The sequence below is a fragment of the Brassica napus genome, chromosome C6, assembly GCF_020379485.1.
Source record: "Brassica napus cultivar Da-Ae chromosome C6, Da-Ae, whole genome shotgun sequence".
Taxonomy (NCBI): domain Eukaryota; kingdom Viridiplantae; phylum Streptophyta; class Magnoliopsida; order Brassicales; family Brassicaceae; genus Brassica; species Brassica napus.
Window position 1 is genome coordinate 15,815,775 of NC_063449.1, and position 15,509 is coordinate 15,831,283.

Genomic DNA, 15,509 nt, shown 5'->3' on the forward strand with positions numbered 1-15,509 from the left:
TATTACGGCTTCTTTCGATAAAGAACGAACTTTCCGCGGTTTTTACCGTAAATTTTGATCGATGACTTAGAATGGCGGGAAACATGAAATGGGTTCGCTACGGTATTCGGGAGATAGCATCGAAGGGTATACGAGAATGCATGGACTAATGTCGTATCGACGTTTCGGAAGAGCTCGTCACTACGTAGCGACCGAGCGGAACGGACGCTTGGTCGCTACGTAGCGACCGAGCTTGGCTCGAGCTCGGTCGCTATGTAGCGACTGAGCGGGATGGATGCTCGGTCGCTACGTAGCGACCGAGTGGGACGGAAGCTCGGTCGCTACGTAGCGACCGAGCTTGGCTCGAGATCGGTCGCTACGTAGCGACCGAGCTTGGCTCGAGATCGGTCGCCGTTCCGCTCGGTCGCCACGTAGCTCGGATGCCGCGAGAACATCTGCCTGGACGTTTTCGGAATGGGGAATTCACGTAAGGGCAAAACAGTCAAACTCTTAAGCAACATTTTGGGCCAGTTTGGGGTACGCGTCCATTCGTTCATCCCTGGCTTCATACTCTCCGCTGAAATGACTTGCCACTAACTAGGAGTCGCAGTAAGCGTGGATGTTTCGTATCTTCAAACCGTGAGCCAAGCGCAGCCCTGCGATGAGTGCTTCGTATTCGGCCTCGTTGTTTGAGGCATGGAATTCCAGCCTGAATGATTGCTCTAAGATCCCGCTCGTTGGAGATGTGAGGCGAATTCCGATGCCTGATCCCTGCTTGGATAAGGATCCGTCGACGTGGAGGAGCCAGGTGGAATTTGGTTCCTCGTTGGTTATGGTCCCTGTCGGTAGTTCGACCAAGAAGTCTGCAAGCACTTGTGATTTTGCGCTTGTTCTCGGTCGATACTCGATATCGTACTCGCTCAATTCGACCACCCATTGGGCCAATCGGCCCGACTGACTTGGGCTATGCAGAATTTTCCGTAGGGGAAAAGTCGTGAGGATGACGATCGTGTGGGATTGGAAATATGGTCTTAGTTTTTGGGCAGATGTTACGACTGCGCATGCTAATTTTTCCATTAGAGGGTACCTAGATTCGGCATCCAACAGGGTTTTGCTTATATAGAAAATAGGTTTCTGTTCGCCGCGTTCTTCCCTGATCAAGACGCCGCTCACAGCTGTTGCCGACACAACGATGTACAAGAACAAAGGTTCCCCCTCCACGGATTTTGCAAGGACTGGAGGGGAAGCTAAATACCGTTTCAGCTGTTGGAAAGCGTTTTCGCATTCTTCCGACCATTCGAATTTTTTATTTCCCCATAAGACATCGTAGAAAGGCAGGCACTTGTCCGTTGATCGTGAAATAAATCGGTTAAGTGCTGCGACCCTACCGGTCAGCCTTTGGACTTCCCGCTTATTCTTCGGTGAAGCCATATCGATCAGTGCGTTGATATGTTTTGGATTAGCTTCGATGCTGTGGAATGTGACTAGGTAGCCGAGGAATTCCCCTGATGCCACGGCAAACCTGCATTTTGACGGGTTGAGCTTCATGTTATGGGAATTTAACTGCGTGAAACATTCCTCGAGATGTGATACGTGATCCTTTGCTTGGAGGGATTTGATGAGCATGTCATCGATATAAACCTCCATCGTTTTACCGAGTTGTTCGGAGAACATACGGTTCACGAGTCGTTGGTAAGTTGCGCCAGCGTTTTTGAGGCCGAAGGGCATTACCCTGTAGCAATAGGTTCCGCGATCGGTAATGAACGCAGTCTTCTCGCGATCGTCAGGGTTCATCATAATTTGATTGTAACCTGAGAAGGCGTCCATGAAAGACAGAAGTTCGTTACCCGCCGTTTCTTCTACTAATCGATCGATGTGTGGCAGAGGGAAACTATCTTTTGGACAGGCCTTGTTTAGGTCGGTAAAATCCACGCAAACTCGCCATTTCCCGTTTTTCTTTTTGACTACTACGGGGTAAGCGAGCCAGTCTGGATACCTCACTTCCGTTATTGACTCGACTTTAAGCAATTTTTTGACCTCGTCGTTTACCGCGGAAGCCCGTTCGGGTCCTAGCTTCCGCCTTTTTTGTTTGACGGGTTTGAAGGTCGGATCGATAATTAATTCGTGACACGTTATGTTAATGTCGATCCCTGGCATATCTTCCGCGGCCCATGCGAAAGTATTGAGGTTCTTTTTTAGACAGGTTATGAGCTCTGTCCTCAAAGGCTCGCGGAGATTGGCTCCGATCTCGACGCATCGTTCCGGAAATGCTTCGTCGAGACAGACTGTGACCACAGGTTCGCAAGTTGGTTCACGTTTTTCCTCTAGGGCCGTGATGTTACGAGACTGCTAGAAGAGTTCCGCTGAATCTTGACTTCGCGAATCCTTGTTGGAGATCTTTTTCTCCGCTTTTCTAGGAGTGGTCTCGAGGTCTGGTCTTTTTCGTTTTTGTTCTGCGGCGTAACACACCTGTGATACTCTTGGGTTTTCCCATATTACCTCGACTCCGTTAGGGGTTGGGAACTTGAGGCAAAGATGGTACGTTGATGGGATGGCACGCATGGTGTCCAACCATGGTGTTCCCATGATAACGTTGTAAGATGGGGGGCGGTCAACGACTAGAAACTCGGTGACTCTTGTCACGGTTCCGGCTTTGACTGCGAGATTAATCGACCCGTAGGCCATGGTTGTTTCTCCCGAAAGTCCCAGTAGTGGGCTAGGGTATTTAACGATTTCGGATTGATCGATCCCCATTTTCTCGAGAGTATCCTTGAAGATGATATCGGCCAAACTTCCGGTTTCGATTAGCACCCTGGCGACGTCGACATCTCGGATCGTTAGCTCGATAACAAGGAGATCGTTTCGAGGTTTGGCTCGACCGACCGTTGCTCCCCCCTTGAACGAGATGACGTTCGCGCACGTCGAGTCTTGCATATCGTTCCTGATTGTTGAGTGGCTTTTACGGGTTAGATTGATCCGTAGAGCCCCCTCCTTTTAGCGCCAAACTGTGGGAACCGAAATTCGCACTGTCGATTTCCATTTAAATTAGAAAACTAGGAAAATCCAAATTTCCCAGAGGTCCCGGAGATCTGTTAATACCACACGCCAAGCAATCAGAACACGAGATAACTACGACAAAGTATAAAAATCGTAAAAAGAGAGCAAAGAGAAGTCTTATTCCGAGTTTGCGTATGAGCGTTTACAACAAGATATAAGCCTGGGCTCGAGAGCTGTCGGCGAGATTCATAGTTCTAGCAACCCTAAGACGGCTAAACTTAATTGAGTCGCAGCTTGAAATAACAAAAACGGAAAGTTGCCTAATTGCTCTAAGTGCTATGTTTTCTCTCCAAAAATTCCTCCCCATGCCTCTCGCCTAGGACTCCTTATATACTGGCTCCTAGGTCGGTTTACGCTTTTCCTCTTCTGCCCTTAAGCCGTTATAACATAAAAATGGAGATATTCCATTTTTTCCGATCTTCGTAATTATCTTCAAAATTTCATATTTATCCGCGGAAACTTGACATTTATCTTTCCTTACGAACCAAGCGTAAACCGTCATGCGGCTTACGGGCTGTTGGTCAAGAAATCGTAAGTTGGGCCTCGAGTCATGTCTTAGGTCCCTTTGGGCCGTCTTCTGACTCGAAACGTTTATTACGGCTTCTTTCGATAAAGAACGAACTTTCCGCGGTTTTTACCGTAAAGTTTGATCAATGACTTAGAATGGCGGGAAACATGAAATGGGTTCGCTACGGTCTTCGGGAGATAGTATCAAAGGGTAGACGAGAATGCATGGACTAATGTCGTATCGACGTTTTGGAAGAGCTCGGTCGCTACGTAGCGACCGAGAGGAACACGCGTTCGGTCATTGCGTAGCGACCTTTTTCGAGCTCTTGTCTGATGTCTCGTGTTTCTCCGCAAAGCTTTTCGTAAGAAAGTATCTATTTCGAAAAAATATTTGTCGAAGAAAGTTCTCATTTTCTTCTTCGGGCGTTTTGAATGTTAACTTTGTCGTAACTGTTTTTGACCCCAACATAGTCAAAGCTGAGAGTGCAGAACTTTAGGTTGACGTGCTCACAGTCAAGAAGGCCTGCAATGTTTAGTTTCGCATCATATGGAGTGTCCAAGCCCAAGGCTAATCAATGGTTTGATTACTTTGTTTTAAATAAAGAGTTTAGGAAATACCTTTCTTTAGGAATCTTTTGGGATTTTTTTTATTTGTTTTTTTTTTTAAATTTATATTTTGTTTAGTTTGGTCAGTAAGAGCATCCTTATTGGGGGAGAACTCCAAATAAGTTTCTAACCAAAGAAAATGTATTATTATTCTAATGTAAGTTTATTAAACGATGACAAAAAAAAGTTTATTAAACAATATAATACAAAAATATAAGTGGTTAATGGAGTTTTTATGATTCTATCTAATATATACTTCTTATTACGTTAGTATATTCTTTCTTTTCGTTTCTAATTATCATTTTTTTTATCTTAAAGAAATTCTTTAAGAAACAATTGTTGTTGGATGCTCTATAAGAACCAGTTCTATCAAAATCTATAAAAACTTTTCGGTGAATGTTCATTGTTTATTTTTAAAAGGCAAACACCCCGAAAAGTTCTGTTATATTTTTTTTTTCAAAATGACAAACTCCTGCTGACTTTTCAAACCAACTTGAGAGAGAAATAGGGGACCAACAAAATTATTAGAACACATGCCGAATTATGATTCCTAGCGGATCAAGGCAATGAAAATCTGCCCAACGATATATCCAGAATGGTATCAAAAGCATTAAAACAATAAATTAAAGCATTTGCTTAGGAAGTTTTAATGACTACTCAGGCATAACGTTCAAATTCATACAACATGTTAGGCATACTTTCCAAAATCATTCCTTTGAAGTTTGAAGGGTAGATTTCCGGTTATGTGATACAGCTGTTTAAGAGGTTTAAAAGTAAGACTCACTCTGGTTTCTCCACTTCTGATTAACACTAGCTTGAGTTAAGGTTTCAACAACATACGCTGACCTTACCTCTCAAATGAACGATTTCTGTTTTATCTTAATAAAATATCAGCCTACACCAAAAAAAAAAAAAAAAAAGAGCCAGCACATTGTAAAACACGTTAAATAAATTAATGAACCACCCCCAACCGTCTTGAAACGTCTGACTTACACCAACGATAGACATTTACTCCCGTTTACATCTCTAGCTCCTACTGCAGCTAAACTCAAACTTCTCTGCATCATAACCTCTGCTTTCCTAATGGTTAAGAAAAATCTACAACAAACAACAGAAGTGATCATGGTTGATAGAAATCAAGACACATGCCCTGGAAGAAGGGGTATCCTCAACATCTCACCACGCCCATCAGAAACCAGCCAGTTGTTTAACCTCATCTCTTCTCTTACCCATGTCTGCAGACTGCAATCATATAAAATGAACAAAAAAAAAAATGTTTCTCTTCATGCACACAAAACACAACAACATACACATACCATGTTCAACAATGTAACAAATACAAAACACAATAACGTATAAATAAAATTTCACGGTTCAGAAATAACATTTCGTAAATACATCATCCACCATCTTCGTACAAAACTGCTTAAACCACATTCCGCGCGAAGCGCGGACATACCACTAGTAAAGTATAAACTTGACCTTCGGAAATAATCGGGCCTTTCCTAGCGCAAGTTTCCTTTTTGATAGACCCCAAAAATGGTCATTGTGTTATAAATCAAGTAATGAATGTCCATAACCGGTCCGGTCCATAAACCGGCCCATACCAAGAGAGATAACCGAAACCCTAGAGAGAGGAGAGAGAGCAGCTGCATGTCCTAGAGGAGAGAGAGAGGCGGCCACAAGCTTAGAGAAAAGGAAACTCTTTTCCTTTTCCTAGTAGATGTAATCTTTCCATTTATGTATTTAGTAGTTATCCTAAATCTAGTAAGATTAGGATTTGTACTATTTCTATTTATCTCTTCTTGTAATCCTTATATAAGAAACCTCATATTATAAAATAATAACACAGAAATATTCAGTCTTTAACCTTCCAATTACAACACGTTATCAGCACGATTGTTCTCTGCAATTTAAGCTAAAAACCTAAAACCCTAAAATCCCTAACTCAGCCGGCGACCACCCTAAACCCTAAGGCGTTTCCTGTCCGTTTCAGACCTCGACGATCAGCTCAACTCCTTGGTGTTCCCTGCTCGTGTCCTGACGTCCTCAGCAAGCTCGTGTTCGTGATCAACCAGCTCGCACCAGAAGACAATCAGCTTCAGCTCGCAGACGAGTGCAGCCGGCAAACGTTCCCGGACGATCAGCGATCAAACAGCATCCGTCTTGCATCCGAGGTCCATCCGTTCTCCCTAGGTGGTCCAGCTCAACCCTACAAAGACTAAGGTATACCGTTAATCTGAGAACGTTATTATCAAACCCTAAAACCCTGATCCATTATTATGGAATTCTATGATCTTGATCAAACCCTAAAATCGGTATAACCTAAAAACAACAATCTCATAACTAGTAATTGAATCGATTCCAACTAGAACATGTTTGATTGTTTATTTGTTTCTAATCTGAAGTTATGAAACCCTAATATTGGAATCGAAACCCTAAACCCTAGAAACTTGAATTCGATTTTAATGGTTCTTGTTTTGATTGTTTGATTGATGATCTGAGGTTATAGGATTGATAGATTGATTGTATAATCTGAATCTTGAATTTGAATCCTAAAGGCCTTGAAACCTTGATCACATATTGCTAAAATCAACTCCTAGCATTGTTTAAATCAAAACCCTAATTTCATAAATAAGAAATCGAATTGGCTAAGGTTGTTTGCATAAGTTATGAAACTGAATTTGAATTGCATTCGTCTTGTTTCTAAATATCGACTAGCATATAGATTTTACAAACTTGAATTGTTTGCATCACAAAATTGTATGGCCGTGCGGCCTGATCTATTTGTTACTATGTTTGATCCGCACCATGGTCGATTAAATTGATTGAAACATGATTGTAATAAGAATTGATTGTGGCCGATTTTATTTGATTGACTTGCGGCCACATGATCACATTGTGAAACCCTAAATTTCGAATGACAATGTGATTCAGATGTCGAAAATCTCAAACCTAGACTATGCTGCCCTTAATCTCTCCGGAGACACTATTTGCAATGTGCACTTGACACAAAGATTAACTTGAGGTCAAATGAACTAGGTGATACTATCATCAAGGGTAACAATGAGACCGATAAGAATCGGTACAAGGCTATAAGTATTATACGCCACCATCTCATTGAGGGTCTAAAAGATCAGTACCTCACCATGGAGAATCCACTAGACCTTTGGACCGCTTTACAGCGTAGATATGATCACCAGAAAACGGTGCTATTACCAAAGGCTAGACATGAGTGGAAGAATCTCAGATTCATGGACTATAAGTCTGTGGATGAATACAATTCAGTATTGTTTAAGATAGTCTCAATGATGAGATTATGTGGTGAGGAAGTAACCGAGAAAGAGTTGCTTGATAAAACATTCTCCACGTTCCATTCGACGAACGTGTTGCTGCAACAGCAGTATAGAGAGAGAGGCTTCACCTCATAGACTGATCTGATCTCCTGCCTGCTCCTGGCCGAAGCTAATAATGAACTCCTGATGAAAAACAGTGAGATGAGACCGATCGGAACATCAGCATTACCAGAAGCCAATGAGGCTGAAAAGAAAGATCCCAAAGAATGCAACCACGTCCATGATAATAAGAAGTCACACGGCAAAGGCCGTAGTAGATTCAAGGGACGTGGCCGTGACAGCTATGGCCGGCAAGGAAACCACAATAACCGTGGTCGTGGTTCCAGCCGTGGCCGAGGCAATTATGGCCGTGGTCGAGGTGGCATATCCAAACCGTCTTACTTGACCAAATCAGCTTGTCACAGATGCGGGATGGAAAACCATTGGGCAAAGAATTGTAGAACCCCTAAACATCTATTTGAGCTCTATCAAGAGAGCCTTAAGAACACGAACCCAGAAGCCCATATGGTTCATGATACCGGGTATGATGCTGATGATGATTCCGACCTTGAAAGGGACGACCTCTTGGATTTTGAGACTTTTGATTGTCTCAAAGACTAAAATCGACATCTTGTCTTATTGTTTTATGAATTGCTTTGATTTCATTGCTATTATATCTTGTCTGAGTTTGTTTGATAATGTGAATGATTTAATTGATATAAAGAATTGCCTGAAGGGCATTATAGTACGGGTATAGTAGCCTAGTAAGAAACTATGGCCAAGGCATTGCCTTAAAAGACATTATATACACCCAATAATATGTGACCCATTGTGTTATGATAATATGGTTTCTAAATAGAAACAATGGGCAAACAAAAGGAAACAAGTTCCTTCAGATTTTGAAAGAAAAATAGCCTAAGACCTTATAAGAAAGTGGTCAAGACTATACATGTGTACTCTACTGATCAAAACTATGCTACATATCAGTATGAATAAGAGGCAAGAGCCGTGGTGATTATACTCATATATATCCCACAAAATTTTATACACTATATGGCAAAGACCAGATTAGCCTTCTTGGTCCACAACTGATGAAAAGGTTGAAATTTGAAAGGCACAAAGAGGTATTCCCATTAGAACTCACGTTGTGAAACATGTACACAAAGGAAAACTCATTAAGGCTTTATTATCCTAAGCACCACAAAATTGTAGTATGTTCATGAGGGGAGAGAGGATAAAAAAAAAACCCTAAATCCATGATCACACTACAAATTCGTGAAACATGGTCTAGAACCATGATATAAACGGCTTGGCCGTGTTGTGCAGGCTTGGCCGCACAGTCCATTACCTATAAAGGTTCGGACATCCATCCTAGAGCTTAGGGACATTATGGATTTACATGTATAAAAAGTTCAACTACATCAGGCCATATAAGTGAGCATATATATTCCCATCTCAGAATGAATACGGGTCATAAACCAGACATACACCATCTTAAGAGATTTTGAATAAACCACCACATACATATGTGTGCCGTCTAAGATGGAATCTCAGAAAAGGATTGGGAATATATGTTGGATAAGAGTATGAATTTCTCCACGAATTCAAAGAGACCGTGAGCCAAAAACATGGGTGATCAAATAGTGGCAAGGTACGGGTTGCATGACCAAATGGATCCGGCTATCCAACATTATGAAGAGAAAGTTATAAGCTGGTATAAAGAGCAAAGAAAGAATGATAAGAATGAATGGTATCAACCATCATGGTCTTGGCAAGATCCTCGGATTAGAACTGTAGACGTCCAAAGAAAAGGTTATAAAAGGCTAGCTAATCGAGATGCCAGACACTGACCCGAAAAGAACAGAATGACTAAGTCATAACCAGCTTAGCATCAAACGAAATCTGATGTCCTTGAAAGAGACACTGTCAAGTTGCTATAAAGTATATACAAGATAGACCAAGTGTTCCATAAGATAAGGAACCTCGGAAAAGAAAGAATGGTGCATAGAATGACAATCCAAGGTTATAAGGAAACCATACTAGACATTGAGAAAAGGCTGCGCAGCTACACATCTAAGGTACCAAACCATGTAGCTTGGGACGCCAAGCTACTAGGTAACAAAGGTCCTGGATAATAAGATCTCAAATCTATTAGATCATGTCTGGAACATAATGGAACTACATACATATATAAGTGTCGACACACACATTAAAGATATTTGTATAGAAATACATAAAGAGAATAGCACTTGAGTTTAAAGATATAAACGAGGATCATGAGCTTACGAAAGAGTACTCATAAAGATTAAAGAAAAGATAAACGTGGGGTTTAAAGTATCTATAGAAGAGATAGGCGTATTGGCCATAGAAACGCCATCTGATATAAACCAGTGAAATAGATGGGTCTTGTGAGGGAAACGAAACCGTGAGATATGATACATGATCACGAGGTTTAAAGGTGTTCATGTTTCCTACTAACAGCATTCGATCATAGATTGTTACACAAGGATACTCACAGAGACCATGGAACATATTATAAGGAGATAAACTCTTATGTGGTGGGTGCTGCTACAAATTTCGAAATTGACAATGGTCTGGTCATATGAAAGAATTAGATTCACATATAAAGATGTAGTAAGCAGCATATGGATCACTGGATGAAAGAACAACATTGTTTCTAAGCTGTTCATGGACTGAAACATAAAGCAGCTGCATATATTATGAAAGGGAGTTCTATAAGAACGATCAAATCCAGTCCATATGAGAATTTATAAAGAAATTCGAAATCCCTTGTGTTTATACTAAACCAACCTAAAGACAGGTTTATACAGATTATCTATTAATCTGTAACCCTAGCATGAACCGACTAGATCATAGTACGGGCTAGTAGAAAAGAAAGATCAGCCTAAAGAAAGGTGATTGCCTCAGCTTACTATCTCAATAGCATGATCTCCGGATTGACCAATCCGACATCAGATCCTTTAGTAAGGATCTGGCATAGCAGAATAGTTTGCTACTGCTGTTACTCTCACCTGACATTGCCGTGAGGCTGAGAGAAGACGTTTAAATCTATCCCTCTCGATCGGATACCAATAGGTTGCAGTCCATAAGAATGTACAATCGAGATCCATGACCTAATAGATATATACCAGTGCGTGGTATGGTCCAATGGAAAGATAGGTCATAGGACGCCATCAAGAGATGGATAAAGGACTGCAATGTCCGAGATAGATATATATATGGTATTGTCTAAGGCAAGAAAGATCGATGACCATATGTATGGGTCCATGAATATATTCTGGCCAATAAGCCATAGTATGATAAAATTATAAAGCCATTGATATACATCCGTGTATAGAAGATACACCAAGACATAGGTTCATGATAACCATGTTTAGTATATTGTCCATAAGTACTTAGTTTGTCCGACCAAAGTAAAGAGCAGTTGACAGTAGACGATCATGTCTAGACCATGGACACATGCAAACACGATTTGCAAAAACCCAATAGTGATCTCCGAGGACAATGTGGTTCACATTGTTTAGCACACATGCTTTACCGGGACACTCGATGTCAAAGGACATGAGAAACGACCTAAGAGGTCGAAGTGGTCTAGTTACGGCTTAGTAAGGAAACTGGTCGAATTCCCCACCTGCATGTTCAGGACAGTTCACGCATCAGATGCGTAGACTAAAGAACTTCCACTGAGGTTCACATCAGGGGGAGTAGTGCGTGTTGTACTCTTTTTCCTTCATCATGGTTTTGTCCCACTGGGTTTTCCTGATAAGGTTTTAATGAGGCAACGTGAAGCGTATTACGAATCCTGTATGGTTATGGCATCCAAGGGGGAGTGTTATAAATCAAGTAATAAATGTCCATAACCGGCCCGGTCCATAAACCGGCCCGGTCCATAAACCGGCCCATACCAAGAGAGATAACCGAAACCCTAGAGAGAGGAGAGAGCAGCTGCATGTCCTAGAGGAGAGAGAGAGGCGGCCACAAGCTTAGAGAAAAGGAAACTCTTTTCCTTTTCCTAGTAGATATAATCTTTCCATTTATGTATTTTCCTAGTAGATGTAATCTTTCCATTTATGTATTTGGTAGTTATCCTAAATCTAGTAAGATTAGGATTTGTACTATTTCTATTTATCTCTTCTTGTAATCCTTATATAAGGAACCTCATATTATGAAATAATAACACAGAAATATTCAGTCTTTAACCTTCCAATTACAACACATTGCGATTAGAAAACACACAATATGGTATTAATAGATTAAAAACCCTAATCAGAGCTTTGCACGCCCTAAATTGAACAACACGCTTCCTCTTTTTGAGTTTGTGAATATCTGAATTGATGATTGGAGGAATGGCGAATTTGCAGCGTCTTAGGATGACGAGAAAGATCTTCCATCACCTCTGCACTTGGTTTAGCTTCCCCGGCCAGTGGTGCAAGAGTTGTTCTCATAGGATTCTTCATGCAGCCTTAAACAACCATTATTCTCACAAGTCACAATGTCATCAATGATCTCACAGGATGCTTCGCAACTACACCAAAAGATAAAACAAAAAGAGTGAAGAGGACTACTAAAGCTGAGGAGAAAAACAAAACAGTCGTAGCAACAAAGAAAGGTGCAGCAGTATTGGATCCCTGGATTCCTGATGAAATCAAAAGCAGTTTCCATGTTTTACAAAAGGTTAGGGGTGTCAATTCGGGCTGGCCCGGCCCGGTCCGGCCCAAACCCGCTAAGCCCGTAAATATTTGAGCCCGGCCCGGCCCGGCCCGAAAATAATTTGGGCCTAGAATTCAAAGCCCGGCCCGGCCCTTATAGGGCTACAGGGCTTTTCGGGCTTTTGTGGGCTTTTCGAAAAATAATTTGTCATTGTCACTTCCATCGTTTTAATACATGTGAATTTTTATTAAAAAAAGAGTTTCACTTTTAAAAAATAAAAAAAGTATAAAGTGAGTTTAAAATTTTCTTGTATATCACAAATTTTTTATTTTTTCGTATGTTTTAAAAACATTTTATACACAAACCAAATTTAATAAGATTTAAATAATCAAATATCAATTAAAACAAAAAATATAAGAGAACAAAATTTATGATAAACATGGTCAAACGTTTTATACTTTATATTTTGAAAATAAAAACATGTTGTACATGAAAGAAGAATGTATTTTTGTAAAATTTAAAATGTAACACTTGTAATGATGAAACAATAAAGTGCATTAAAAACTTTTATATTTGCTTTATTAGAGTTTAGATAAAAATATTAAAATAATATATCAATACTAATAATAGTTTCGATTACAAGAAAAAATGATAATATTTACGCTAAAATATAAATTTCGGGTTTTCGGGCCGGCCCTAGCCCAAACGGACTTAAGCCCAAAATACCCAAAGCCCAAATGGGCTTAGCCCGAAAGGCCCAATTTTTTTTGGGCTTATAAAGCTAAGCCCAAGCCCGGTAATTTTTAGGGCTGGGCGGGCTCGGGCTACGGGCTTCAGCCCTAATTGACATGTCTACAAAAGGTCACTACTAAACTCTAATTCAACAAGCCCTAGCTTGAAACAAGTTTTTTCCTGTTTCCGTTTGTCTCAAGTTTCAATGGCTTTTGAGACTCACCATATTTCTTTATCGATGAATTGTGTCGGGGAGCTACATTTACGATGCTACCTTAAGTCAGACTCATCTTGGTGAAAACAAGAACAAGTTCATAATCATGCAAGTCTGATAAGCAAGCTTATCCGTAACTAGAAAGGGGGAGAGATTTAGAAGAAAGGATAAGAGATAAGATAAGGTTTTTAATGATCAATTATGATAATGCTAATGTTTACATCTCCTCAACATAAATACTCAAATGTAAAGACAATACGACAACGTATAACTCCTTATTCATTATTCTTCATTTAAGACTCTCTTCCTCCCCCAGAGTCTTTACTTCATCTCATACTCCTCTCTAGCCACTCTTATGCTCCCTCTGTGATCTCTTACGCTTCTGTACAAAGGCTAGTGGCACTGCTAGCTTATCAATACCCCCCTGTAAGAGACTCAGCTTGTCCGCAAGCTGGCAATGAGGATACTGTTTCATAAGACTCTGAAGCGGCTCCCATGAATTATCGAACTCCGGAAGTCCAGACCACTTAACCAAAACTCTGCCTGCTGCCCATTACTCGACTTTCTGATGCTTAACAAATCCTCAGGCTCTGCATTCCACTCCAGTGTAGATGATAGGATTAAAGGGAGCTCCTGGACCTTAGTGTTAGGCTCCACAGCCAGTTTCAGTTGAGAAACATGGAACACGGGGAGTATCAGACTGTGCGCTGGTAACAACAGCTTATAAGCCACCTTTCCAACTCTCTTCTCCACTCGATAAGGTCCAAAGAATCTCGGAGCTAACTTCTCTGCTCTACGCGTGGCCACAGACGTCTGACGGTAGGGACGCAGCTTCAAATAAACCCACATTCCAACCTCAAACTCCACATCCCTTCGCTTCTTATCCGCTGAAGCTTGCATCCTTGCTTGTGCTGTGACCAAATTATCACGCAACTCCTGCAACAACTGATCACGCCCTTTGATTAACTCTTCTACCTCCGCATTTGCCGTTGGCACATCTCCAAATCGTAGTAGCTTCGGAGGATCGCGACCATAGAGGGCCTTGAACGGAGTGGTGTTCATAGCGGAGTGGTGAGAAGTGTTATACCAGTACTCCGCCCACGGAAGCCACTGCATCCACGACGATGGTTTACGACCTGCGAAGTATCTAAGGTAAGCCTCAAGACAGCGGTTAACTACCTCTGTTTGACCGTCCGATTGTGGGTGATACGCTGTACTTTTGTGCAACGCTGTACCTTGAGCCTTAAAGAGCGATGACCAGAACTGGCTCAAGAACACTTTATCACGATCTGATACCATAGTCTCCAGGAAGCCGTGGAGCTTCACAACCTCCTTAACAAACGTCTCTGCTACTGATTTCACGGTGAACGGGTGTCGCAGCGGAATGAAGTGAGCGTATTTTGTGAGTCTATCAACGACCACCAATATCACGTCAAACCCTTTTGAGGACGGCAGGCCCTCCACGAAGTCCAAGCTTATGTCAGTCCACACCTGTTGAGGAATTGGGAGTGGTCTGAGCAAACCAGCTGGCGACAAGGTGGAGTATTTGTTCTGTTGACAGACGGCGCAAGCTTTGATGAACACTGTGATGTCAGTACGCATCCACATCACCTCTCTGACCATCCTTTTAAACGTCTTTAGAACCCCTTCATGACCTCCTACATCACTGTCATGGAACTGTCGTAAGAGAGCTGGAATGAAAGGCGACTTCTCCGGAATCACTAGCCGACTGTCTTTAAACAACAGACCATCTTTTACATTGTACCCTTCCGTTCCAGCTACTCCATCATTCACTTCATCCATTATGTTTTTCAAAACTGCATCCTGAGCTAACTGACGAGCCAACTCCTCCTTGTCAAGTGTAAGAGGCGCTGTTAACTGCAACTCGAACATCTCGTCCTTTCCCGGAATGAGCGACAACGCATCTGCCACTCTATTATCCTTCCCAGGCCTGTATTCAATGGAGTAGTTTAACCCCATCAACTTCGACGCCCACTTCTGCTGCTCTACTGAAACAGCTCTCCGCTCCAATATGTGCTTCAAACTTTTCTGATCAGTCCTTATAGTGAACTTATTGCCCGTTAAGTACTCTCCACTTAGTCACTTCAAAGACTATCGCGAGAAGCTCCCTCTCGTAAACAGACTTGACTCTCCCCTTGCTTGAAAATGCCTTACTGATGAAGGCAATGGGCCGATTATTCTGAAACAGCACGGCTCCAATGCCCACTCCTGAAGCGTCTGTTTCAACAACAAATGGCTCGTTGAAGTTTGGCAGTATCAGCACGGGAAGCTGAGTCATCGATGTTTTAAGCATGTCAAACGCCTTTATCGTCTTCTCAGACCACTTAAACTATCCCTTCTTCAGTAAATCAATTAACGGCCTTGCTATCTTTCCATAACCCTCCACG

At 41.7% G+C, this 15,509-nt stretch overlaps 1 protein-coding gene across 1 annotated transcript; it reads left to right on the forward strand.

Annotated features, from left to right (window-relative positions):
* The first annotated feature begins 7,298 nt into the window (after positions 1–7,298).
* LOC106408207 lies at positions 7,299–8,105 on the forward strand. The gene is made up of 2 exons (XM_013849018.2): positions 7,299–7,552; positions 7,643–8,105. The coding sequence occupies exons 1-2, from the start codon at positions 7,299–7,301 to the stop codon at positions 8,103–8,105; spliced, it is 717 nt and encodes a 238-aa protein (XP_013704472.2).
* The last annotated feature ends 7,404 nt before the right edge of the window (positions 8,106–15,509 follow it).